The sequence below is a fragment of the Molossus molossus genome, unplaced genomic scaffold, assembly GCF_014108415.1.
Source record: "Molossus molossus isolate mMolMol1 unplaced genomic scaffold, mMolMol1.p scaffold_m16_p_21, whole genome shotgun sequence".
NCBI classification, from domain to species: Eukaryota; Metazoa; Chordata; class Mammalia; order Chiroptera; family Molossidae; genus Molossus; species Molossus molossus.
The window spans coordinates 8,346,018-8,372,946 of record NW_023425357.1 but is presented as its reverse complement, the minus strand read 5'-3'; the positions used below and the strand labels follow the sequence as shown (position 1 = coordinate 8,372,946).

The following is a 26,929-nucleotide window of genomic DNA, read 5'->3' as shown; positions in this document are numbered from 1 at the left end:
GGGGAGTCCCGAACATCTAGTCCTGGAGAAATTAATACCTAATTAAACATGTTCCTGGTTCTAGGGCATATAGATACCAGGACACCTGGGCCCCGAGCATTAGGGCCATCCTGGGTGCGTCCTCGGCTGAGGCTCTGGCCATTGCGTCCCGGGTTGGGGCTGGCACGCCCGGGTCTTCGGGGAGGAAGTTGTGGTTTTGGAGATTTGGTGGTCCGGACACATAGCGCCACCCCAGAGGCTGCAGGGGCGGGGGGGAATCCTGGGCAGAGCATGGGGTGGGGGTCCCTGCCCTCTGCCCTCCTACCTTCTTAGCCTAGAGCTTGGGGGGCGAATCACCGGGCCACAGGACTCCAGGGGCTGGAACCCCGCGCGCCTGGGCCCTGGAGAGGCGCCCGCCCCCAGCCGGGCTTGGGCATGCCTGGCACGCAGAGCGCGGGCCGGTCGGATCCGTATGCGCGCCGCGTGCGCCTATTGGTATGCGGGAGCCGGCCCGGCGCGGGCGTGAGGCGGGCGCACTGGCGGGCGGCGTGGGGGAGGCGGCGGCGGGGCACGTCCTCGCCCTGAGCTTCTCCCGGGGCCGGGCAGGGTGAGAGCTGCGGGTTCCGTAGTGGGGCCTCCAGGGAGGGGAAACTGAGGCACCGTCCAGCTCCAGCTCCTTGCTGGGACCCTGAGCCCCGCGCGGACCTCAGTTTCCCTAGCAGCTCTGGGGGGGGGGGGGAGGACTTCCTCGGACACTGAGCACGGCCTCCTTTGGTTCCTTCCCGCCGCAGAAGACGCGGGTCTCGAGTCCCGCAGGCTGCTCTGAGCCCGCCTGAGCGAGTCCCCACAGAGATGGCGGCCCCCTATCCCAGCAGTGGTGGCAGAGGAGAGGTCAAATGCGGGACAGGTCGTGGTGGCAGCGTCCCGTGGGACTTTCTGCCTGGGGTCATGGTCAAGGCCCCGCCGGGACCCTGGTGAGCAACGCCCCGCCCCTCGGGCCTCGCCCCGCCCCCAAGTCTGGGTCCTGGTAGAATTCACACTCACTTCTGCCCCATCTCCTGGGACGAGAATTTCTCACCCAGAGTTGCTCAACCGTCGTCCTGTAACCCACCCCCAGCAAGTGGTGTTTCTGCCCCTTCGTCAGAATTCCTGCCCAACACCCCTCCTCTCGCCTCCCCTTCCCCCTTTACACTCCAGGTTGTGTCCACAGGGCCGCCGGGTGCAGAATTCACACTCAGGTTCTGCCCCCACCTCCAGAGTGTTGAATCCACTTCCAGCGTCCCGTGCCGTCCGCGAGCCCCTCCCCCAGGCCTCGCACCCCTCGCCTCCGGGGCCCGCTGACGCCTCCTCCGCGCCTCCCGCCCAGCCTGCAGGCGCAGCGCAAGGAGAAGTCCCGGAACGCGGCGCGCTCGCGGCGCGGGAAGGAGAACCTGGAGTTCTTCGAGCTGGCCAAGCTGCTGCCGCTGCCCGGGGCCATCTCGAGCCAGCTGGACAAGGCGTCCATCGTGCGGCTGTGCGTCACCTACCTCCGCCTGCGCCGCTTCGCCGCGCTCGGGACGCCGCCCTGGGGGCTGCGAGCGTCCGGGCCCCCCGCCGGCCTCGGTGAGTGCGCATGCGCGGGTCCGGCCGGAGGGCCCCGGATCCCAGGCGCCCGCCCGCCCTCGCCCAGCGCCTGGATGCAGAGGGAGCAGAGAGTTTGGAGTCAGACAGACCTTTTGTGTGTCCCTATCAGGTGGCTTTTACTCTCCAGGACTCAGTTTATTCATCTGCAAGACGGGCACATGAGGTAGGGAAGATGTCAGGAATTCTGGCTTCATCCAGGGCCTGGCGACACAAGGGATCAAACTAGTAAATGCTATTATTTGTATTAGAGGAGATGAAGGAGACCCGCAGCTCGGTGAGCGGGTCAGAGGGGACATCTACTAATGGGCAAGAGACACCGCCCTCCCCTCAGCACCCAGACTTGAGGAAACACAAGGCCTCTGGAGTCAGAATTCCCAGTTTGGGAAGGCGGGAGGGAAACAGTGTAATATGGCAGGTAAGATGGTGAGCTTCAGAAAGACTCACTTGTGGCCCTGTCGCCACTGGACCCAGCATTGTGACCCCGGGCAGGTCACCTCATCTCTCTGTGCCTCGTTTGTGAAATGGGAATCGTGATGACACCTCTCCCTGAGGGCTAAGGAGAGGATCAACCAGCTAATATGTGTGAAGACTCTACCTTGGCACAGTAAGCAATCAATATGTGGTCACTGTTGTTCTCCATGGTGACCCTGCAGGGCTGTTGGGGGCCTGTGGTTTATTGAACATCTACTGTGTGCTGCTACTATTCTTAGCTCTGGGGATCCAGCAGGAAACAGACTAGATAAAAGTTCCTGCGTTAGACAGGCTGACATCCTAGTGGCCAAGACACAATAACCAAATAATCAAAGAAACAGAAACTATAATATATAAATATAGAATATGTAAAATATAGATACATATAGAAGCTCGCTTTTATTATTATTTAGAGTTTATTATTGATAGATACATAGAAGTGTTATTACTTCTTTTTATGCTTTACTCTTATTACTAGAAGACAAGTGAATCGTATTAATGTGAGATCGGAGGTGACAGACACAGGGCACCCCAGGCTCTCCCACCCCAAAATAAGAGGTGTCCTTAGGGTGGGGTTGGGGGGCTCCAATTCCCCTCCTGCCCCGGTCCCAGGGGGGAGAGGGAGAGAAAATAGCATTGATTAAGCTCGCAATAAATCACCATTTAAATTTAAATAATCCGGCTTCCCAGGCGGTAATTAGGCGAATTGACTGGCACCGAGAGAATGCGGCATTAGAGCCTCTGATTACTGTCATTACCGCGAACAACATGTGCGCCGGCGGGGTATAAACATCTTGTCTATTGTCCCCGAGCCCAGGGAGAGAAATGGGGGGTGCAGTGAGCCGGCCGGCGTCTAGCCCCGCCCCCATTGCCTGGGTGGGCACGTCCGGGGGGCAGGGGCTCGCTGAGGGCACAGCCCTGAGGTGGCAGACCTCGAACTTCATCTAACCTCCTGCCTGTACACCCGGAACTGGTGGGGGGAGGGACTTCGTGGACTCCCTCCCATACCCCCAAAATTAGGACACTGGGGGCATCTCCAGCTCTACAGGGTCTCCCAACAGGAGGCCAAGGGCCTGCTTCTGTAGTTCAGATGGCTAAACGGAGGACAGCATGGTAGCAGAGGTCAGAGAGCAAAGCATCGAGCCTCCCAAGAGGAAGGGGCTCCCATGTTCTCCCCAATAATAATAATAGTAATAGTAATAATACAGCAGGGTGCGGACACTATGCTGAGCACTGTATATAAATGAACTCGCGGATGTGAGGGCGATCTGGCTGCGACATCTGTCACCCCAGTGATTGCCAGGGTTGATTCGGCTGATCTGGCTGGTTAGGCGAGTGTCCCCCTCCTCCCTCACCGATCCCTGTGCCTCCCTCCTGAAGCTGCGTGCTGGGTGGAAGAGGACGACCTTCCCCCCAGAGGAGCGGTCCGGTCTTGGGTCAAGGGTATACAGTAGCTGCGCTCCCCTGCCAGAACCTCCAAACAAGCCCTCAAGGTCCATTTGTATGAGAACGTAGGTAGTCAAGCTTCCAAGACTCCAGGCACATCGGAATGAGGCGCTGCACGTGGCAGTCTGCCTTTCTTTAAAAAAAATAAAATAGTCCTGGCCGGTTTGGCTCAGCGGTCGGAGCGTCGGCCTGCGGTCCAGAGAGACCCGGGTTCGGTTCCCGCTAAGGGCACGTGCCTCAGTTGCAGTTTGTCCCCGGCCCTGGTTGGTCGTGCGAGTGGCAGCCATTCGATGTGTCCCTTTCACGTCGATGTTTCTCTCTCTCTCTCTCTCTTCCTCTCTCTCCTTCCCACTCTATCTGAATGGAAAAATGTCCTTGGGTGAGGATAAAAAATAATAATAAAATAATAAAATAAAATAATTAATTAACTAATTAACTCAATCTTCTCAAGACTCTTAGGAGGGAGGCCATTCTGTGATCCCCCCGCCCCTTTTTTTAAATATGAAATTCTAGTTTCAGTATTCTTTTTTTAATTTTATTTATTTTTTATTTTTTGAAGTCCAAATAAGAGCTGTTTATTAGCCGGCTGGTGTCTGATTCCAAACACCCCTGTGACAGAGTCTTTGGAATCAGCCTCAGTATTCTTTTTTTAAATGTTTTTTTTTTTTTTTTTTTAATTTTTTATCCTCACCCAAGGACATTTTTCCATTTTTGTTCAGATAGAATGGGAGGGAGAGAGCGAGAGAGAGACATCGACGTGAAAGGGACACATCGAGTGGCTGCCTCTCGCACAACCCAACCAGGGCCGGGGACAAACTGCAACCGAGGCACGTGCCCTTAGCGGGAACCGAACCCGGGTCTCTCTGGACCGCAGGCCGACGCTCTAACCGCTGAACCACACTGACGAGGACAAAATTTTTTTTAAATATGTTTTTATTTTTGCCCTGGCCAGTGTGGCTCAGTGGTTGAGCTTCAACCCGAGCACGGAGCACAGAGCACTGAGCACGGAGCACACGAGCACCCGAGAGGTTGGATTCCCTCAGGGCACATGCCCAGGTTGTGGCCTGATCCCCCAGTTAGGGGCGTGCAGGAGCGGCCAATCTATGTTCGCTCTCATCGATGTTTCTACCTCTCTCCTCTCCCTTCCTCTCTCTCTAAAAATCAATATAAAGGAAAAAAGTTTTTACTTTGTATTTATTTATCTATTTTTTAATCCTCACTTAAGAATATTTTTTCATTTATCTTCAGATAGAGTAGGAGGGAAGAAGAGAGGGAGAGAGAGAGAGAAACATCCACTGGTTGCCTCAGGCACAGCCCGGACCAGGGCTGGGAGGAACCACAACCGAGGTACGTGCCCTTGACCAGAATGAAACCCGAGACTCATGGGTCCACGGGCTGACGCTCTAACCGCTGAGCCGAACCAGCCAGGGCATAAAATATGTTTTCATTGATTTTTTAGAGAGGAAGGGAGAGAGGGATAGAAACATCTATGATTGGCTGCCTCCTGCACACCCCCTACTGGGGATGGAGCTCAAAACCCAGACATGTGCCCTGACCAGGAATGGAACCCAGACCTCTCCGTCCATGGGACGCCGCTCAGTCCACTGAGCCACACCGGCCAGGCTGATTCCCATTTTATTTTATTTTTTTTTATCCTCACCCGAGGACATTTTTCCATTTTTTGCACAGATAGAGTGGGAGGGAGAGAGAGGAAGAGAGGGAAACATCGACGTGAAAGGGACACATCGAGTGGCTGCCACCCGCACGACCAACCAGGGCCGGGGACAAACTGCAACCGAGGTACATGCCCTTAGCGGGAACTGAACCCGGGTCTCTCCGGACCGCAGGCCGATACTCTAACCGCTGAGCCAAACCGGCCAGGGCTGATTCCCATTTTATAAAGGTAGAAAACTGGGACTCAGAGAGGTAAAGCTGTTGACCCAAAGTCACAGAGCCAGGAAGAGGCCCAGCTGAGGGTCCGGCTCCAGAGTTCACCTTCTCAACCACCATACTCGGCATAGTGTAGGTCTGCAGGGATGAGAGACCTTGCGGGTCTCAGCCTCTCTCTGGGACTGCGTCTACCATCTGTAAAATGAGACAACAGAGGTTAAAGTCTGGCACTGGGCCTCAGACTCTGGGCCTCAGACAGCTTTGGTTTCAAATCGGCATTGGTCATTCATTCAACAAACACCCACTGAACACCTTCCCTGTTCCAGGCACTGTCTAGATGCCAGGGACACAGCAGGGAACAGGACAAAGACCCTGTCCTCAAGGGTGGGTCCCCTGTTCCCCCCTCCTCCTATTACCTGTTCAGACCCTCCCCCACCCCAACACACACACATTGGCTGTTCTTCAGAGAAGTGCATACTCACCTCAGGACCTTTGTACTTGCTGTGTCCCCACCAGGAACTCACTTCCTTCTGAATGTTTGCTCTTCAGCAAGGCCTTCCCTGATCATTCTGCTAAAAATGGCAATGGCCTAGCATTCCCTGTCTTCCTTTTCTGCCTTATTTCCTTTCATAGCACTATCATTTGACACTATATATTTCTTATTTCTCTTGTTTACTGTATGTCTCTCCCTCACGACTTCTTGTTCCCTGAGTCTGGGACACAGTAAGAACTCATTTCTGCAGCTGGGTGACTGTGGAATGGAACGAGGGAAGAAAGGGTGATATCTTAATTCACAGGTCAGGCATGACCTCTCTGAGGAAGTGACCTTTGAACTGAGACTGGAAGGAGGTGAGGGAGCAAGCTGACAAAAGCTAGAAGAGCTGTCCAGGCAGAGAGAACAGCAAGTGCAAAGGCACTGAGGCAGGCTGGAATCAGCTTGCTGGTTTGAGGGAGCCTGGAGAGAAGTAAGCGATGCAGGGAGTGGTCAGCAGGGGCCAGGTCCTGTATGGCCTTATGTCCTGTGATGAGGACTTTGTCTGTTACCCCGAGTAAGGTGGGAGCCATAGTGATGGTGAGTGTGAGTGGGAGCAGGGAGCCTGTGAGGAGGTGAGTACAGTGGTCCAGGCTGGAGGTGGGGTAGCTGGAACAGGGTGGGGGCTGTGGGGTGACTGCTGACTGGAGTCAGATGATGCCATGAGGGTACAGCTCGTATTACTTCCAGGTGTGAGAGACAAAGGGGTCAAGGTGCAGGGCAAGTAACTACTTGGAAGGTAGAGGTATCTCAGGTTATCCATAGTAATACTGAGAAGAATAGTGGCAGAGCTCAGGAAGTAGGCACCTACTGTGTGCCTGGTTCTGTGCTGCTTACATGCATGAACCCATTCTGCTCTATCACTGGGCCCATTTTACAGATGAGGCTCAGGGAAGTAGAGGCAGAAATGCCCCTCTCCAGCCCTCAGGCCCATAGACTCTGATTGGGTAATGAAGTCCCAGCCCTTCTTCCCTACCCCCACCCCACCCACCCCAACCCTACAGCAAAACCCTTGGGACAACTGAGAATGGGAGGGGGAGGGGGAACCCCCTGAGTCCTGGAAGAGGCCTTCCATCCCCACCCTGTAAGGGATGGCGACCACTGGGACAGTTTTTCTCCTCCAGCAGAGTCAGGCTCCAAGAAGAAACAGCAAATGTTTGTTGAATGAGTGAATGGTGGTGGGGTTTGGAGGTGAGGAGGGGGCAGGTCTTGGAGTATCCAATTTGGGGAGTTGAGGCATTTGGGAAGGAGAGGAGGAAACACAGGGGCAGGGGTTGGGGAAGTGGAGGGTTTGGGGAGGGACAGCCTGGGGGTGATACAAGGCACCAGCCAGTGGTGGGGACAGATCGCAGGGCTCCCCATCCCAGGGGACAGGCCGGGAGTTTGGGGGAACAGCCAGTGACTGAGCCTTCCCCCGACACGCACCCCCACCCCCGTCCTGACGTGCCCATTAATGCTGTTAATTGCAGCCGTTCAGTCTGACCTGGGCTGATCCTCTGAGAGGGAAAATGAAGGAATTAGCAAAAATGACAGGGGAAAATTGCAACAATTAGCAAGCAGCATTGTTCCCTCCTGTCACCCGGCTTGTTCGCGCTGCATCTCGGGGGAGGGGTCCCCATTAATCACTCCCACCCCCATCCCCAGTTATTGTTCCTGGAGCTCCAGGCGAGGGTGGGAAAAGGATGTAACAGCCGGAGGATGTTGGGGGAGCTCCTGGGAAGGGGTGTGGCCTAGACATGAGGGGGCTGGGGCGGGGCTGAGGGCTGCGCCCTGATTGGCAGAGGGGGCGGGTTTTCTCCGCCTGGTGTTTTGATGGTCTGGAAATAACAATAGTAATCACACTATTAGTACTCATTCTGGTTCTGTGTTTCCGAGCACCTGCTGTGGGCCAGGCCACGCTAGGCCCTTTCTAGAAGTTCCTTAAGCTGACTGAATGCTCAACCAGCCTGGGAGGGCTGCGCTTGGAGCAAACCCACTTGACAGAGGAGGGAAACTGAGGCACAGAGAGCTGAAGGGACTGATCCCGGGGCATACAGCCACACACTGGACCTGGACCCAGCCCTGCAAGAGCCAGGCGCTTGGGGACCCTGGAGGCCATCGAATTTTTCACCTGGCTCCCCAGTCTGGGCATGGGGTTGTTGGGGGGTCATTCTCCACAGGGTCAGGGAGGGGGTCCTGGGTGGGAACAGGGTCCATGGCCTCTATCCACCCCAACATGGACGTCTAGGGCTCTCAGCTCCTGACGGGGGGTGGGGGGGCTGGGACGGGGGCCGGTGTCTCTGCCTCTGTTTTTCTCTGTCTCATTCACCATTGCTCTCTTTTCGCCACTTTCTCTGTATCTGTCTGTGCACCTTTTCCTCAGTCTCTCCATCTGTTTATGTCTCTGTCTTTGGCTCTCTTTTTTTTTTTTTGGCTCATTTTTTTATTGAGACAAAATTTATAACATGAAATTCACCATTTTAAAGTGTACAGTTTAGCCCTGGCCGGTTTGGTTCAGCGGTTAGAGCGTCGGCCTGCGATCCTGAGAGACCCGGGTTCGGTTCCCGCTAAGGGCATGTACCTCGGTTGCAGTTTGTCCCCAGCCCTGGTTGGTTGTGCGGGTGGCAGCCACTCGATGTGTCCCTTTCACATCAATGTTTCTCTCTCTCTCTCTCTGTTCCTCTCTCTCCCTCCCACTCTACCTGAACAAAAAATGGAAAAATGTCCTTGGGTGAGGATAAAATAAATAAATAAATAAAGTGTACAGTTTAGTGGCATTTAGTGTATTATCAATGTCAAGCAACCACCACTTCTATCTAGTTCCAAAACATTTTCATCATCACCCTAAAACACTGTACCCATTAGCAGTCACTCCCCATTCCCCCTCCCCCAACCCCAACCCCTGGCAACCACCATTCTGCTTTCTGTCTCTACAGATTTGTCTATTCTGGACATTCCATACGAATGGATCATACAATATGTAGCCTCCCAGGTCTGTCTTCTCTCACTTAGGACGACGTTTTCAAGGTTCACCTGAGCTGTAGTGTGAATCGGTGCTTCATTCCTTTTTATTGCTGAGTAATATTCCATTGTCTGAATATAGCACATTTTGTTTGTCCATTTGTCAGTTAATGGACATATTGGCTTAGTTCCACCTTTTGGCTGTTAGGAATAATGCTGCCATGAACATTCATGTGCAAGTATTTGTTAGAGTGTGTTTTCGAGTCTTTTGGGCACATGCCTACAAGTGGAATTGCCGGGTCAGATGGTAATTCTATGTTTCACTGACTGAGGACCCACCGCCCTGTTTTCCAGAGCAGCTGCACCACTGAATCCCCACCAGCAACGCACAGGATGAGGGTGTGGGTGTCCGAGTTCCCCCCATCCTCGCTCAACATGTATTTTCTGGTGTTTTTTTTTTTTTTTTTTTCTTCTAACCATCCTAATGAGTGTGAAGTGGTCTCTCACTGTGGTTTTGATTAGCATTTTGCTAATGACTAATGAGTTTAAGCATCCTTTCATGTGCTTATTAGCCATTTGTGTATCTTGTTTGGAGAAATGTCTATTCAAATCCTTTGCTCATTTTTTTCTTTTTAATTTTTTTCTTTATTGATTTTAGAGAGAGAGTAAGGGAGAGGGAGAGAGGGGTAGAAACATCAATGAAGGAGAACGTGGATTGGCTGCCTCCTGCATGCCCCCCACTGGGGATCGGGCCCACAACCTGGGCATGTGCCCTGACTGGGAATCAACTGGCGGCCTCTAGGTGCACGGGTCGACGCTCAACCACTGAGCCACACCAGCCAGGCCCTTTGCTCATTTTTTTTTTAAATTTTTTCTTTCTTTTAGTTTTTTTTTTCCCCCCTTTATTTATAGAGAGAGAGGAGGGGAGAGGGAGGGAGAGATAGAAATATCGATGAGAGAGAACATCGATTGGCCACCTCCTGCATGCCCCCAGCTGGGGGCTTGGCCCACAACCTGGGCATGTGCCCTGACCGGAATCGAACCGGCGACCTCTTGGTGCGTGGGTTGACGCTCAACCACTGAGCCACACCAGCTGGGCCCTTTGCTCATTTTTTAATTGGGTTGTTGTTGAGTTGTAATGTCCTTATCTCTTTCTCTATTCCTTTATATCTCTCTGTATGTCTCTCTGTCTCGGTGTCTCAATCCCTCTCTCTTTCTGTGCTCTCTGTCTGTCTCCGTGTGTGTGTCTCTCTCCTTCTCAGTCTCCTTTCTGCCCCTTCTCATTCTTCAGGTCTGAGCTCACCTCTCCTCCTTCAACAAGCCTCCCTTACCCCATTTCCCACAATCTATTTGATTCTTCATAGCACTGGCCACAAGTGATAATTCTGTTTGTTAGTGCGTCACTTGTTCATGTGTCCCTGGCCTGGGTGTCCCATGAGGGCAGGATCAGGCTCTCTGGGTCACCCCAGTGTTCCCCGCACTACCCAGCACAGAGCCTGGCCGCACAGTGTGTGCTCAGGGAGAGTTTGCCGCAAAGATGGATGGATGGATCCCTTTCTGCGCGATCTGGTGTCTCTCCAGGTGTCTGTCCAGCCTACGTCTGCCCGTCTCACTCCCCACATCTCAGGTCTCTCCCCAGCAGGACCCAGGGACCCTCAATGCCCCAAGATGGCTACAGGACTGGGAGGAAGAGAGGAAATGTGTAGCCTGGTTCTCTGGGAACCTTCCCAGAAGGCCGGGGTCCGCCAGACCGCAGGCCCCAGCCTCACCCCTCCCTCTGCCCCCAGCCCCAGGCCGCAGGGGCCCCGTGGCACTGGTCTCCGAAGTCTTCGAGCAGCAGCTGGGAGGACATATCTTGCAGGTGAGGCCCCTTCCCTACCTGCTGCTCCTTGCTGTCACCTGGTGGTCACCTCTGAGAATAGCACTCTTTTTTCCAGCATCCATCCGTACATGGAGGCTGATGCTGGGCCTCCCCTTCCTCCTGTCCCTTCCCGGGGCCACTGAAGTCCCACCCTCCCCTCCAAAAAACTAATCCATCCTAAGCAGAGATGAGGTTTCAGAACCTCTTATAGATGCCCTGCCCTCCTCTTCCCCCTCCCTGTCTCTCCCACTCTAGTCCCTGGATGGCTTTGTGTTTGCCTTGAACCAGGAGGGGAAGTTCCTCTACATCTCGGAGACGGTCTCCATTTACCTGGGTCTCTCACAGGTAAGGCCCCTCAGCAGGCTGCCTGGACTTGAGCAACCACCTTGGAGGCCCACACATGCCCTTCCTCCCTCCTGGCCTCACCATCCCAGCATGGAAAAGGGACTGAATTTGTGGTTCCCAAAGTGCACCCTTTGGAACCCCACTTGGCATCCAACATGGCTCCTCCTCACAGGCACAGGTCAATATGAAGGAAGCAAAGTAGCAGAAAGATCACTTTGCCAACGAGAGGTGGCCACATGCACTACATTTACCAAAACTTTTTTCTACTTAAGCGTTTTAAAGGAGCCCTGGCCGCTGTGGTTCGGTTGCTTGGGCGTTGTCTCGTACACCGGGAGGTTGCTGGCTTCGATTCCCAGTCGGGGTGCATGCCTGGGTTGCCAGGATCGATTCTCAGAGCGGGCTTGCTGATCTGTGTTGCGTTCTCCCATCGACATTTCTCTCTCTCCCCCTTTCTCTCTAAAAATCAATAAACTATTCTTTAAAAATCTTTTAAAGGATTACAACAATTCATACAGGAAGGGCTTGGGATCTGCAAGCTTTGGGAGATTTTCCGGGTGTTTGTAAGCTCCTGTCTCTGGAGTCCTGGCTCCTTGTGGCATCTTAGGCCAATCCATTCGATACAAATTGCTACCAACTTTTATCATTTTTAGAAAGATTTTGGCAAATAGTAAGTTTAGAAAATTCAGTGCTTTGGCCCTGGCTGGCCCTGGCTGGTTACAGTGTCAGCCCTCAGACCAAAGGGTTGCAGGTTCAATTCCTGGTCAAGAGCACATGCCTGGGTTGCAGGTTCAATCCCCAGCCCTGATCAGGGTGCATGCGGGAGTCAAACGATCAGTGTGTCTCTCTCACATCAATGTTTCTCTTTTTCCCTCCCTCTCTCCCACTCTATCTAAAAATCAATGGAACATTACCCTTGAGTGAGGATTAACAAGAGAGAGAGAAAAGGAAGGAAGGAAGGAAGGAAGGAAGGAAGGAAGGAAGGAAGGAAGGAAGGAAGGAAGGAAGGAAGGAGAGAGAGAGAAAGAATTCAGTGCTTTGGTATTTGGCCTTTGCGAGCACATTTTCTTTTTTTTCCATTTATGTTCAGATAGAGTAGGAGGGAGAGAGAAACATTGATGTAAGAGAGACACATCGGCTGGCTGCCTCCTGCACGACCCGACTGGGGCCGAGGATGAACCGCAACCGAGGTGTATGCCCTTGACCAGAATCAAACCCGCAACTCTATGGTCCGCAGGCCAACACTGTAGCTGCTGAGCCAAACTGGCCAGGGCTGTGAACACCTTTTCAGTGAATTGTTGGAGATTTCTGGAGAAGGAAGACCCTACAGGAAGGGGAATATGGACAAGAGAAAGGGAGGGAGGAAGAGTGGAGGAGAAGCTTGAAGCTGAGGTAGGAAGGACTTAATGAGGGGAAGGAGTTCAGAGGGATGACCCCAAGCCCTGGGTGGGAGCCATGGGAGGTCGGGTTTTTTTATTGACATTATTACAGATGCCCCCATCCCCCCTTTTACCCACCTCTCCCCAGACATGCGAGGTTTCTGAGAGGAGGAAGGCCATGGTCAGATGATAAACTTATGGAGGTGTCCCCATTTGATTGGGGACTAAAGGCCAGAAGACCAGTGAGGATGCTGGGGCAGAAACACAGCAGGGAGAATATGGGGCCTGGACTGGGGGAGATGTGGACAGAAGATTTGAGGGGAGGGTGTGAATTGAATGGAAAAGTTTAACTAAAGGGTCCTAATTCCACTCTTTGTATCTTGAGTTGCATTCCTGCTGGGACATCTTGTGATTCATTTCAGGGCACAGTTGTTTGCTGTAAGTTAGAGGCTGTGACACCTCCCCATCCCAACACCCTACACAGCTCCTTAATAGAGTAGGCAGGGACAAAACATAGTTAATAATCACTGGCCTTGAGGTGGGAGGGCACAGAAGAGCCTAGGTTTGTTTCCTCCTTAAAAAACGTTTTTTTGTTTTGTTTTCTAAATCCTAATATAAACAAGACTGGCACTAAACACTCCTGCATGTAAGCGAATGAACACTGGCCAAACCGGGCGGGCAAGTGACTGCGCGTGCCTCACCCGGCCCTGCATTCCCCACCTTCGCCGACAGGTGGAGCTGACGGGCAGCAGCGTCTTCGACTACATCCATCCCGGAGACCACTCAGAGGTGCTGGAGCAACTGGGACTGCGGACCCGGACCTCCGGGCCCCCCACCCCACCCTCCATCCCCTCCTCTTCCTCCTCCTCCTCCTCTTCCTCCTCGCTTGCCGATACCCCTGAGATCGGTAATTCCGAGGGCCCCCAAAGAATGAGGCCTGATCAGGGACACCGGATACATTGTATCCAGCTATGTTTCATTTATACAAAACACACTCTCCTTAGAATTGTGCAAAGCAAATTTTTATAAAACGAATCAGAGTCTAAATTGAGGCAGAAAGACTTGGCTCCCTAAGATCGCCTGGCTCCTCAAGTTTTGAGCTTTAGAAAGACCCCTCAGGCTGCCTGTGGGTGACAGAATCAGGCTTTGGTAAATAATAACAGGGCAGGCTTATTGAGCATTTACATGTGCCGTGCCTCTCAGTACATAATTTCATTGAATCCTAACCACAATCCCACAAAGCAGGAACTATTCTCTCCATTTTACAGAGGAGCAAACAGGCACAGCACAGCGAAGCTGTTGAGTGTTCTAGGTCACACAGCTGTAAGTTGTTAAACTAGACTCCAACCCAGGTTTGTCTGGCTCCAGGATCTATGCTTCTCAACCTTCTCTCCAACGGAAAATTCCACTCCACGTGGAGGAGGGAGCGTGGAGGAGATGACCCTGCAAGTTCCTTTTAACTCTGTGATGTTGAGGAGACAGACTGTGAGGTTGACTTACCTGTAAATAAGATTTTCTTACAGGGGGTTTGCTTTACACCAAAATCATCTGAGTCGTCAGCAGTGATTACAAGTTTGGGGAGATGTTTGGGACACGTGTTGGGGCTGTGATTATGTTTGCACCTAAATTTGAGGCACGGGGTCATCTGGGTGTGAGCATATTTATGACTGTATAATGGGGTTTATAGAATAATCTGTATCTGTGAGTCTTATCTGTTGCTATACCCTGAGGGCCTGCTCTGTGCCCAGCTCTGTGCTGGGCAGGGCTGGGGACACAGGAGTGACAGTCCCAACCCCACCCTCCCAGGGCTCACAGTCCAGTGAGGGATACTGACCCATCTCCAGCGTGGGTAGGGCTGCGGTGGGAGACCCCCGAGGGGCATCTGGCCCAGCTTGAAGGTCAGGGAGGGCTTCCTGGAGGTGATGTCTGACCTGAGACGGTGTCAGTAGGAAGCAGTTCTTGCCAAAGGTTTAGGCCACAGTGAGGAGCTGGGCTTTCTCCCTAGGGTCCTATGGAGCCATGGCAGCTTCAGGACAGGGGAAGGACAGGGTCAGAGCTGAGCTTTAGAGAGACCCTGCTGGCTGCTCGGAGGGGAGGTTAGTGTACGAAGTCACTGAGCTTGCAGAACCGTTAGGTGGGTCTGAGTATCTGGGCTGGCTCTGAAGGGGGGGGGCGCCTATATACGTCCCCTCCTCAGGACCCCGTAACTTTCCTTCACTCTTTCCGCCCCAGAAGCCAGCCCCACCGAGGTGCCCCGCTCCTCCGGGGCCCAGGAGCGCTCTTTCTTCATCCGTATGAAATCCACCCTCACCAAGCGGGGTCTGCACGTCAAGGCCTCGGGGTACAAGGTGGGTGTGAGCTCTGTGGCCCCAGCCTCTGACTCCCGCGTCCCCTCATCGCCCATTCCTGCCAGCTGTGTCCCTGCGCCCAGTGCCCGTGGGTGACCGCTGGAACCACGCCGCTGGTGGGCTGAGGTCCTTCCGCCCCGCCCTGACCACGCCCACCACCTGCAGGTCATACACGTGACTGGTCGCCTTCGGGCTCGCGCCCTGGGCCTTGTGGCCCTCGGCCACACGTTGCCCCCCGCCCCACTGGCTGAGCTGCCACTACACGGACACATGATCGTCTTTCGTCTCAGCCTGGGTCTCACCATCCTCGCTTGTGAAAGCAGGTACGGGGTGGGGCTGAGGCGGGCCGATGGGGACGCACAGGAGAGCGGGGTGTGGGTTGGGGCACTGGGGGGAACTGGGGAGCTGCGGGAGGCGGGAGAGCAGCGGAGGGGAAGGGAGGGAAGGCGTAAGGACGGGGCGGGGCCTTGGGGGAAGGCAGAGGTCCCAGCACTCCCTTGGGGTCGCCCCTCCCTGGTCCCATCTCTCTCCCCATCTCTGTCGGCCTCTCGAGTCCCTCATCTCTCATCCACTCTTTCTCCTGCACCAAGCGGTGGGGAAAAGGAAATAGTGGAATAGTACCCACACCCGGGAGTGCCATCTGCTTGAATGTCTAGAGCCACTCTAGGAGAGACACCTGCAGACGGTTCACAGAGGGGAAACTGAGGCTCAGAGCACTCCAGAGTATGAGTGGCAACCCTAGGCAATTGCAGAGCCAACCCTGCCTCTTCCCCCATGGCCTCACCCCCCTTCCCCACGCCCCTTGCCCTTAGAGTCAGTGACCACATGGACCTGGGGCCTTCGGAGCTGGTGGGCCGCAGCTGCTACCAGTTTGTCCACGGACAGGATGCAGCCAGGATCCGCCAAAGCCACCTGGACCGTGAGAACCCCTCCCTCCCCCTGCCAGATGCCACCCCAGACCTCAGTACCCCCAGTGCCCACTCCCTAGACGTCTTGCTGCAGGGATGACCACAGTCCCTCCTGTTACTAACTCCAGGGGCTCAACTCAGCACAGAAGGGCAACAAGGAGCTCTGAGCAGAGGGTCAGATGTGGGGTGGGAGCAGGGGTGGCTGCGGGGCCTCTCTGACCCACCCTAAAAAATATAGGTGCTGCGTTACTTCGAGGTCTTTGACTCCAGCTCTCTGTCTCCATCTGTACTGTTGCCTTTCTCTTCTCCCCACCATCTCCTCCTTTGTTTCCCTCACACCCTTTCTCTCCCTGCACCTGTCTCCCCATCTCCCCATCGCTCTCTGCACCTGCCTCCCCATCGCTCTCTGCACCTGCCTCCCCATCTCCCCGCACCTGTCTCCCCATCTCCCCGCACCTGTCTCCCCATCTCCCTTCACCTGTCTCCCCATCGCTCTCTGCACCTGTCTCCCCATCTCCCTGCACCTGTCTCCCCATCTCCCTTCACCTGTCTCCCCATCGCTCTCTGCACCTGCCTCCCCATCTCCCCGCACCTGTCTCCCCATCTCCCCGCACCTGTCTCCCCATCGCTCCCTGCACCTGTCTCCCCATCGCTCCCTGCACCTGTCTCCCCATCTCCCTGCACCTGTCTCCCCATCTCCCCGCACCTGTCTCCCCATCTCCCCGCACCTGTCTCCCCATCTCCCCGCACCTGTCTCCCCATCTCCCTGCACCTGTCTCCCCATCGCTCTCTGCACCTGTCTCCCCATCGCTCCCCGCACCTGTCTCCCCATCTCCCTGCACCTGTCTTCTCATCCTTCTCTGCACCTGTCTCCCCATCTCCCTGCACCTGTCTCCCCATCCTTCTCTGCATCTATCTTCCCTGTCCCTCTGCACCTGTCTCCCTCTCCCTTTACCTCTGCTGTCCATCTGACTTCTCTCCCTTTACCTATCTACCTGTCCTCCTGTCTCACCCCCATCCCTTCTGGTCCCTCCGTCCCTGGGCTGGGCCCAGTGCTGGACAAGGGCCAGGTGATGACTGGGTACTACCGCTGGCTGCAGCGTGCTGGGGGCTTTGTGTGGCTGCAGTCCGTGGCCACCGTGGCTGTGAGCGGGAAGAGCCCTGGGGAGCGCCATGTGCTGTGGGTCAGCCACGTGCTCAGGTGAGGTTGCACCCCATCTGTCCCACAAGGGCTGGAACCCACTCCAGAAGCCTCTGCTGCCTCTCCCCACCTCGGGGTGGGGGCTTTTCAGAGGACCTCTGGAAGGAAAGAAGCCCCGAGGGGGTTGAAAACAGGACGGGGAATGGGGGACAGAGAGCAAAGGCCTGGAAGTGGAATGTCCCTGCTGCAGGAGGGAGGGAGGAGTGGGGAGCGGATGACAGTATCTTCTAGTGAGGCCGGTCTGAAGCGGTCTCAGGCCCTGATCCTGGGGCACTGGAGAGCCATGGCAGAGTTTAGAGCTGGAGAGGGTCACAGTCGAATCTGTTCTTTGGAAAGACCCCTCTGGCTGCTGTGAAGGAGGAGGTCTGAGGGGCAAGATGGGCGAGGAGACCAGGGAGGAGGCTGGGGCAGGTCCTAGGACACGCCAGGCAATGCAGGTGGAGGGGACAGGTGGCCACCTGCCACCGCCCAGGTCTGTCTCTGCTGGGCCTGGATCCGGGCCCAAGAGGAGCAGCAATGCAAAAGGAAGACACAGGTCAGTTGAGCACGAGGTCTCTGGGGGACACCTCGGTAGTGACATCCAGGAGCCATGGGCTGCACCGGTCTGGCCTCAGGAGATGGGGCCAAGCTGGGCTAGAAGCCAACCTGGAGTCCGGGCTCCTGTCATGAGGCATAGTGCTTCCAGGTGGGGACACTACACTCCCTGGGATGGCGGGTGTTCCACACTCAGAGGGGGAGGGGAAGTCTTACTCCCCAGACTGGGGGATAGAAGGGAGTCTGCCCTCTCTCAGGAACCCTGGCTCTCAACCCCACCTCTCTTATCCCAGCCAAGCCGAGGGTGGCCAGACACCTCTGGACGCCTTCCAGCTTCCAGCCAGCGCGGCCCGTGAGGATGTGTCCAGCCCAGAGCCCGCAGGTGAGCCCTGCCCCCTGCCCCGACCCCGGGGGGCTGAGCGACCCCTGGGACCTGGACTGCCCAGTCCAGAAGCCACTAGCCACATATGGCTGGCTACTTACATTAAAATTAAAAATTCAGGTCCTCGGTTGTACTGACCACATGCCGAGCGCTCTGTAGCCACGAGCAGACCGTGGCCGAGGCGTTGTATGGCGCAGATGAGGCCCGTTCCCGCCGCCGAGGACAGTTCTGTTGGCCCCAGGCTCGGCCAGGGTTTCTCGGTCCCACTCCTTTGTGTGGGGGGCTGGCCTGTGCATTGTAGGGTACTGAGCAGCATCCCCGACCTCTGCCCACTAGATGCCAGGAGCAGCCTCCTCCCCAGCTGTGACAACTAAGAAATGTCTCCAGATAGTGCCAGATGTCTGTCCCCTGGGGAAAAGCCACCCTAGCGGAGACCTGCTGAGCTCAGCTTCATTCCAGAGAGGGACAGACTGAGGGCTGAGGGTGCACACAGAGTCCTTCAAACTCTTCTTCCAGAGCCAGCGCCTCCAGCGCAAGGGAAGCAGGTTGCCCCGCTGGACAAGGACGAGGCCCCCCAGACCCAGGGCAAATGCATCAAAGTGGAGCCTGGCCAGGCGGAGACAAAAGACCTGGAGGACAGCGGAGATGAGGAGCCAGCTGGCCACCCAACCCCGCCGCGGCACGAGTTCACGTCTGTCATCCGAGCAGGGGCCCTGAAGCAGGACCTCGTGCGGCCATGGGGCCTGGTGGCTCCTGGGGACACCCCACCTTCCCTGCTCCATGCAGGCTTCCTGCCCCCCGTCATGCGGGGCCTGTGCACGCCTAGCACCATCCGCTATGGCCCCACGGAGCTGGGCCTCATGTACCCACATCTGCAGAGGCTGGGCCCGGGCCCCACCTTCCCGGAGGCCTTCTACCCACCCCTGGGCCTGCCCTACCCAGGGCCCCCAGGCACGAGGGTGCAGCGGAAGGGGGACTGATCTACCTACAGAGCTGGACCCTGGGGGATGGGTACAGGTCCCTAAGGGAGCAGGGGCAGGACTCTAAGAATTAAAGACCTGCTCCCCATCTGTGGCTCAGTCTCTGGAACTGTGGAGATCCCCTCTCCTTCCTTCTACCCCTCCCCCAGCCCCTGCAGGCCCCACCTTCCCCTGTCACAGGAACCACCACTTGGAGCGAGCGAAGGGTCAGGTTTTAATGTCCTGGTCCGGGGACCCAGGCCGTCCAGCACCCAGCCATTCCCCGCAGCCCTGCTGCTCACTCCGGCGGTGGCCGGCCTGCTTCATCCGGGCCTTCCGCAGCGGCCGTCCCATCGTCCTCAGGCACCAGTTCCACGTCCAGCTCCAGCTGGCCCATGTAGAGGCCAACAGCACAGGCCCAGAGCAGGCCAGCGGCCAGCACGGCACCCACGCCCGCGGCCGCGCCCCCCAGCGAGAGCTGCATGGGTCCCCGCAGTGATGCCAGGCCCACCACGTAGGAGGCGCCGCCCCACACCACGCACAGGCCACCCAGAAGGAAGAAGCCTGTGGGGGAGGATAAAGGCCAGGGTCAGTGGAGGGGAGGGCCTGGGGTCCTGGGCTGGGGGTCAGCATCAGGGAGGCAGATCCTGGAGATGGGGGTGGGGTCAGGGGACTGAGGTAGACTTAGAGGGGGATGGGACAAACTCAAGGGGAGAGCAAGGGTCAAGGGTAGTACAGAGCCAAGGTCAAGAACTTGGAGGTGGGGTCCAGGATCAGAGGAGGGGTGGAGGGCTGGTCTGAGAGCAAAACAGGGTTGGAGGGGCAGTGGCCGGGACTAGGACCCTCATCTCTGTTGAGAAGTCAGATTGGAGGGGCAGACCAACAACCATGCCCTGGGCCATCCACTCTGGTGGGTCCAGTGCCCATACGGTGGGGGTAGGATGGGTGCGGGGAAGGTTGACAAAGGGTGCGATGGCTTCTGGTGGGGGAAGAATGAGGGGTTCTACACTTACTGTAGGGGGGAATGAGGCAGGCGGGAATCTACACTCACCAGGGAGGGGGCTCTACATTCCCAAGTGCGGAGGTGGAGGTGGGCACCCACACTCCCTGGGGGGGGCAAGAGTGGAGGTCTGCACTCACCATAGGCAGCTTCCCGACCCATGTCACTCTGCATGAAGGAGATGACCCCAATGCCCGATGCCAGGAGGCCATTTCGAAACCAGGAGAGGAAGGCTTGAAGGGAGGGGGAGATGGGAGAGAATCAGCACCAGCCCAAACCCTGTCCCCCAAAGCCCCTCGGCCCAGACAGTCAAACTGAGGGGCTTGTAGCCCCCCCCCCCCTTATCCTGCTCCAAATTCTCATCATGTCTTGGCGCCTCCCCTCACTTAACCCTATCCCCTCAAACCCTCTCCCGTCTGTATCTCCAAACTCTGCAATACCTAATATTCTGGACAGTCTGCAGAATCTGGAGAATGATCTAGAACCAAAATTGCAGAACCTAAATCTAAGGACAGGTAGACCCCAAGAGATCATCTTGGTCAACCCCCTCCCACATGGGCTGTCCTCTCACTTCTCAGACCTCCTGGCACAAACTGTCCCCCCACCTCAGCCTTGATGTCACTCCCACCCGTTCAAGTCCCTGGAGTGGTGCTAGAGGGCTACTTGGGTTACAAACGACCCAACCCTACATCATCCTCTATCTAGATGCCCTGTCCTCTCCAAACTTGACATAAGACCCCGCCCCCTGCAGCCTGGATCACCTCGCCCTCCAATCAGCCCATAGCTTTTCTTCTACTGGTTGCTCCCTCCTCCAATCAGGAACTTGCCACTCTTCTGTGGGGATCCACACTCCCGCCTAATGCGGGGTGGTCGCCTCTTCAATCCGAACTGGCCTCTCCAACGCGGACCCCTCCTGTGGACAACTCCCCCGCCCTTAGCCCTCTTAGGAAGCCTCTCTCGTCCCGCAGCACAATTCCAGCAGGCTGCCCGTTCTAGCCCGACCAGCCTCCGATCCCTACTGCACCCCACGAACCCGTCCCATCCGCAAGCCCTTCTATGCGGACACACTGCGCTCTGGCAGCCAGCGCTTCCCTGCGCGTAGACGGAAGCCCTTTCCCCCGCGAGCTCGGGCCCTGTTTCCAGCAGAGGCCCCACCCCCATCTCCCACGCGCGGCGCGGACAGCTCGGCCACCCGAACCCGTCTGTCAGCCGCGCCGACCCTCGCCCCAGCCCCAGACCTGTCTCATGCGCCTTTCGGAGGAGCCAGGCGTCCGCGCGGTCCAGCTCTGACACGGGGAGCGGCGAAGCCCCGGCTCGGGGGCTGTGGCCGGGGGCGAAGGAGCCCCGGGCGCCCCCGCTCCGGGGCCGCGGAGGAGGCAGCAGCGCCCCCCCGAAGCGTATTCGGGCCAGGCCGGCGGCCCGAGCCCACCACCAGCCGCCTCCCATGGTTCGCACTACGGCCGCCGCGCACCGCCCGCCTCACAAGCCGCCTGTAGGCTAGAACACACGTCACTCACACTTAGAGGCTCTTCCACTAGTTCTGTGCGCGTCACTCAGTTCCAGTGCGCACCGTCCATTGGTCAGAATGGCAGCAACTCCCTCCTCTGTCATCTGTGCCGGTATTAGGCGTCCCACCTTACTCCAGCTGCTGGACTACGAATCCCAGCCAACACTGTGCCCGGAGAAGGCGGGTTTTCAGAAGCCGGCGGAGCGATGTCTGCCGGGACTTGTAGTTTTTGTTAATAACACTAATTGCAAAAACAACTCAAAATTCTTAATAGAGAACTTTTGTAAAGTCTGGAAGATACCAGACGATAAAGTAAAATTCACCATAAACCCCTGAGTGGTTACTGTTATATTTTGTTATATTCCTGTCCTTTTTTTTATGCAGATGTAAAATAAGATGCTCTTCAACAAATTAACTCTTTTTCACATAATAAATCGTGAACATTGACCGGTGGTGTTGATTATTTCTCCATAGCATAATTTCTAAAAATATATCTATTTTGAATGTGGGACAAGGTGGAAAAGTTACAAAAGTGTCTAATAAAAAGTAATTACCTTCTGTAGCCGGGTAGCTCAGTTGGTTAGAGCGTCAGCCCCATACGCCAACCTTGCGGGTTCCACCGGGGTTAGGCCATATACAAGAATCAACCAATGAATGCATGAATAAGTGGGACAACAAATCTCTTTCTCTCTCTCCACCTCTCTCTCTCTCTCTCTCTCTCTCTCTCTCTCTCTCTCTCGACCTCCCCATTCCTCCCTCTCTAATATAAATAGTTTTCTTTTTTAAAAAGCAATTCACACTCCATGCCCCAGCCAGCCAGTTCCCATGCCCTGTCCCACAGAACCAAGTTTATAAGGATGTAACACAAGTGACTATGCCTTAAGTTGTTGCAAATGTCCCTGCTATAAGCTATTGTCATTTCATTGTAGGTGTGAGCCTATGTCTGAGCCCCGGCGGACCGGATCCCACTGCTAAATTTCAGCCTCCAGCTTCTGCTTCTGGGTCCACACATAGCTTTATAGATCCCTTGTCTGCTCAGTGGTTAGAGCGTCCGGGGGCACACCGAAGGGTAGCAGGTTTAGTTGCTGGTCAAAGACATGTTCCTGGGCTACAGGTTTGATCCCCGCCAATTGGGGCCTGCTGAAGGCAACCAATTGAACATCAGTGTTTCTCTATATATATATATATCTCCCTCTCTCCCTCCCACTCTTTCTAAAAATTGATGGAAAAAATATCCTTGGGTGAGAATTAATTTAAAAAAAAAATCAAAGTCATTTTTTAATCAGCAAAAATAGGTTTATCCGTGGATATTAAAGAATTGCAATTCGGATCCAGCAAGATATAGAAAAACCACAGGCAAATCCAACAAAGTAGAAAAATATTAACTTAAGAGAAAAAGGAAGAGGTTGGGAAATCCATTGGAGAAAAACAAGAGTTCTAGGAGATGACAGTTTCTCATTGACTGAGCTAATGGGGCAGTCAATTTCTTCTAGGAGATGCAATGTACACCTTATCCTGTCTGGGCTTATAACTGATGATTCTTTCCTATTGACTTTTTTTTTCTGTTGGGTCCTGTCTGTAATTGACAATTCTTCCTGTAATTGACATCGAGGTACTGTGTGAGGGCTCCCCCTTCTGGACTCCCAATTTTATTTTAGTTAGGTTTTCCTGTATTAATTTTCACACTCCTTACTTACACTGTGTCATGCTCTCTATATTTATCTGTCTCTGCCATCAGTCTATCAGCTTCCAATGGACCTAGTCCTTCATTGACTCATCTCCATGTCCCCCCACCCAATATAAGTAGGGGACTTGGTAAATAATAATAGCAAACATTCACTAATGGCTTTCTCTGTGTCAGGAATTATGCTAGGTGCATTATGTTCATAATGTCATTTATTTTACTTTTTTGTTGATCCTCACCCGAGGATATTTTTTCATTGATTTTTAGAGAGAGAGGAAGAACGGGAGGGAGAGAGAGAGAAACATCGATCTCTCACATCGACTGGTTGCCCCCTGCACAACCCCGATCTGAACCAGGTATCAAACCTGCAACCCAGGTAGTGCCCTTGCTGGAAATCAAACCCAAGACCCTTTGGTCTGCAGGCCGATGCTTTAACCGCCAAGCCAAACCAGCCAGGGCCTCAGAATATTTTAAATGAGTATCCGCTGAGGCCTCTCCTTAAATAAACCCTTCCATAGCTGTCCATCCTGCTGGCCCAGGCCCCTTGACCTCTGCCTCTTCATCTCCTGCAGAGAAGAGCTTGCATTTTATGGAGGGGGAAACAGGTTAGGGAGCTATGGATGGGGTTACATTTGGGGAGGGAGTTCCAATGGGCTGTAATAGTGTGCCTGCTAGCAACAGATACTAAGCATTAAATGGGATTAAAGTGGAAAGTGAAAATATTTGAGACACATTGTTCACATTCTTGGTTGATGAAATGGTTTAGGCTGAGGGGAGGGGTGGTGGAATGGAATGCCAGCAAGGGTCAGGGCAGATAAAACAAATCCTCCTTAAAGAGACAGATCTGCCCGGCTGGTGTGGCTCAGTGGTTGAGTGTCAACCCACGCGCCCAGAGGTTGCTGGTTCCATTCCTGGTCAGGGCACATGCCCAGGTTGTGAGCCCGATCCCCAGTGGGGGGCATGCAGGAGGCGGCCAATCAATGTTCTCTCTCATTGACGTCTCTATTTCTCTCTCCCTCTCCCTTCCTCTCTCTCTAAAAATCAATAAATAATTAAAAAAAGAGAGAGAGAGACAGAGACAGCTCTTAACGCTGGCCAGATGCCTGACCACCAATCATCAAGAACTTGAACAACGCCCTGGCTGGTTTGGCTCAGCGGTTGGAGCATCAGCCTGCGGTACAGAGAGACCCGGGTTCGGTTCCCGCTAAGGGCATGTACCTCGGTTGCAGTTTGTCCCCGGCCCTGGTTGGTCGTGCGGGTGGCAGCCACTCGATGTGTCCCTTTCACGTTGATGTTTCTGTCTCTCTCTCTTCCTCTTTCTCCCTCCCACTCTATCTGAACAAAAAAAAAAGAACTTGAACAAAGTACTAACAATGCTCAGCCCCATCCCAGACCAGCGCAGTCAGTAAGTGACCAGACATTGGTATATTCTTTTCCAATAAATATATTTGTTATATTTGTATTTGCCACAAGAAAGAAATGATAATTATGTGACACGATGAAGGTGTTAACTAAATCTACAGTGGTAATCATGTTGCAATATATACTTGTAAATAGATATGATCAACACTTTGTACAGTTTAAACGTATACAATGGTATATAGGTTGATTTAAAATGCATTTTATCAAGAGCTCATCAGATGTCAGGGGTGGTTCCAACAACTGTAGACACAAGTGAACCAAAGAGATAAATGAGCAGCTTTTGGGGCAGGACATTTTGGAGCGAGAAGGGAAGGACAATGTCAAACTGTGTCATCCACAGATCAGATGTCTATTCAGGCTGTCCTTTAATTACTTACACGGAAGTCTAGCGTTTTCTCTGAACAGGTGTTCACAGCCGTTCCCTCCGCACCCTCTGTTCGGCCCTGACCAAGCCGCGCTGAGGCGGTTCTCCTCCCCAGAGCCTGGACTATGCACCGCCTGATGCCTCCCTTCAACCAGCACTGAGTTGAAACATGCCTCCTTGTCAGTTTCTCTGGGGAGACACATTTCCTGTGAACCACACTGGTCAGTTACTTAACTTCCCCATTATCTACCCAACTTGTTCTTACTGCAAACCTCTCTTACCACAGAAAAGCAATGCCTTTTTCTGTTCGAGTGTGAGATGCTTGCAGATATCTGAGGAGCCTGCTCCCTACCGCAATGGTCTTTTTGAATAAGGTTTCTCCTTATCTCAGCTTGGATTTTAAAATATATATATATATTTTAATTGATTTGAGAGAGAGGAAGGGAGAGGGAGAGACAGAAACATCGATGGGAGAAACACTGATCATCTACCTCCTGCACACCCCCTACTGGCGATCAAGCCCAAAACCTGGGCATGTGCCCAGACCCTGAATCGGACCAAAAACATCCTGGTGCACAGGGCGACGCCCAACCAACTGAGCCACACCGGGACGGGCAGTCTGGATGGTTTTTTTTTTTTTATCCTCACCCGAGGACATTTTTTTATTTTTGTTCAGATAGAGTGGGAGGGAGAGAGAGGAAGAGAGAGACAGACAGAGAGAGAGAGAAACATTGATGTGAAAGGGACACATCGAGTGGCTGCCACCTGCACGACCAACCAGGGCCGGGGACAAACGGCAACCAAGGTACGTGCCCTTAGTGGGAACCGAACCCAGGTCTCTCTGGACCGCAGACCGACGCTCCAACCACTGAGCCAAACTGGCCAGGGCTAAAGAATTATTATTTTTTATTTTTTTATTTATTTTTATCCTCACCCAAGGACATTTTTCCATTTTTTGTTTAGGTAGAGTGGGAGGGAGAGAGAGGAACAGAGAGAGAGAGAGAAACATCGATGTGAAAGGGACACACTGAGTGGCTGCCACCCGCACAACCGACCAGGGCCGGGGACAAACTGCAAGCGAGGTACATGCCCTTAGCGGGAACCGAACCCGGGTCTCTTTGGACCGTAGGCTGACGCTCTAACCGCTGAGCCAAACCGACCAGGGCATGGATGTTTTTACTTCACATCTCCATAGAGTACTCGTGGGTTCTTTATTAGGTTAATTCCTAGATTCCTTATACCTTTGATCACTTTGGGGAAGATTATCTGATTTTCTGTTAACTTCCCAAATGGTTATAGAAGAATGCTACAGATTTTATCCTCACCCGAGGACATTTTTCAATATTTTGTTCAGGTAGAGTGGGAGGGAGAGAGAGAGAGAGAAACATCGACGTGAAAGGGACACATCGAGTGGCTGCCACCCACACGACCCAACCAGGGCCGGGGACAAACTGCAACCGAGGTACGCGCCCTTAGCGGGAACCGAACCCGGGTCTCTCTGGACCGCAGGCCGACGCTCTAACCGCTGAGCCAAACCGGCCAGGGCAATGCTACAGATTTAAAAAATTGAGATATAATTCACATACCATGAAATCCACCTTTTTAAAGCGTACAATCTGCCCTGGCCAGTTTTGCTCAGCGGTTAGAGCGTCGGCCTGCAGACCAGAGAGTCCTGGGTTCAGTTCCCGCTAAGGGCATGTACCACCAAAAATAAATAAATAAATAAAATAAAGTGTACAATTCAATGGTTTTCAGTATAGTCACAAGGCTGTGCCACCACCTAACACCAGAATATTTTATTATCCCCCAAAGAAACCTCATCCCACTAGCAGTCACTCCCCATACCTGCTCCCCTCCCCAGGCCCTGGCAACCCTTAATTTACTTTCTATTGCTGTGGATTTGCTGATTCTGGACATTTCATAGGGAAATTGAATTATAAAGTATGAGGCCTGGCCCTGGCCAGTTTGGCTCAGCGGTTAGAGCATCGGCCTGCGGTCCGGAGAGACCCGGGTTCGGTTCCCGCTAAGGGCACGTACCTCGGTTGCAGTTTGTCCCCGGCCCTGGTTGGTCGTGCGGGTGGCAGCCACTCCATGTGTCTCTCTCACATCGATGTTCCTCTCTCTCTTTTCCTTGCTCTCCCTCCCACTCTATCTGAA

General features: G+C 54.1%; 2 protein-coding genes across 2 annotated transcripts; one reads left to right on the top strand and one right to left on the bottom strand.

Annotated features, from left to right (window-relative positions):
• Positions 1 to 809: 809 nt before the first annotated feature.
• Positions 810 to 18,925, top strand: NPAS1 (neuronal PAS domain protein 1). Its single transcript, XM_036275298.1, has 11 exons — positions 810 to 953; positions 1,346 to 1,581; positions 10,669 to 10,742; positions 10,998 to 11,087; positions 13,196 to 13,370; positions 14,696 to 14,811; positions 14,977 to 15,134; positions 15,624 to 15,730; positions 16,773 to 16,920; positions 17,748 to 17,836; positions 18,353 to 18,925. The coding sequence occupies exons 1-11, from the start codon at positions 832 to 834 to the stop codon at positions 18,814 to 18,816; spliced, it is 1,779 nt and encodes a 592-aa protein (XP_036131191.1). The 5' UTR covers positions 810 to 831; the 3' UTR covers positions 18,817 to 18,925.
• Positions 18,926 to 19,006: 81 nt separating this feature from the next.
• TMEM160 (transmembrane protein 160) lies at positions 19,007 to 21,256 on the bottom strand. The gene is made up of 3 exons (XM_036275540.1): positions 21,034 to 21,256; positions 19,936 to 20,028; positions 19,007 to 19,359 (listed from the first exon to the last, which is right to left on the bottom strand). The coding sequence occupies exons 1-3, from the start codon at positions 21,239 to 21,241 to the stop codon at positions 19,094 to 19,096; spliced, it is 567 nt and encodes a 188-aa protein (XP_036131433.1). The 5' UTR covers positions 21,242 to 21,256; the 3' UTR covers positions 19,007 to 19,093.
• Positions 21,257 to 26,929: the final 5,673 nt, after the last annotated feature.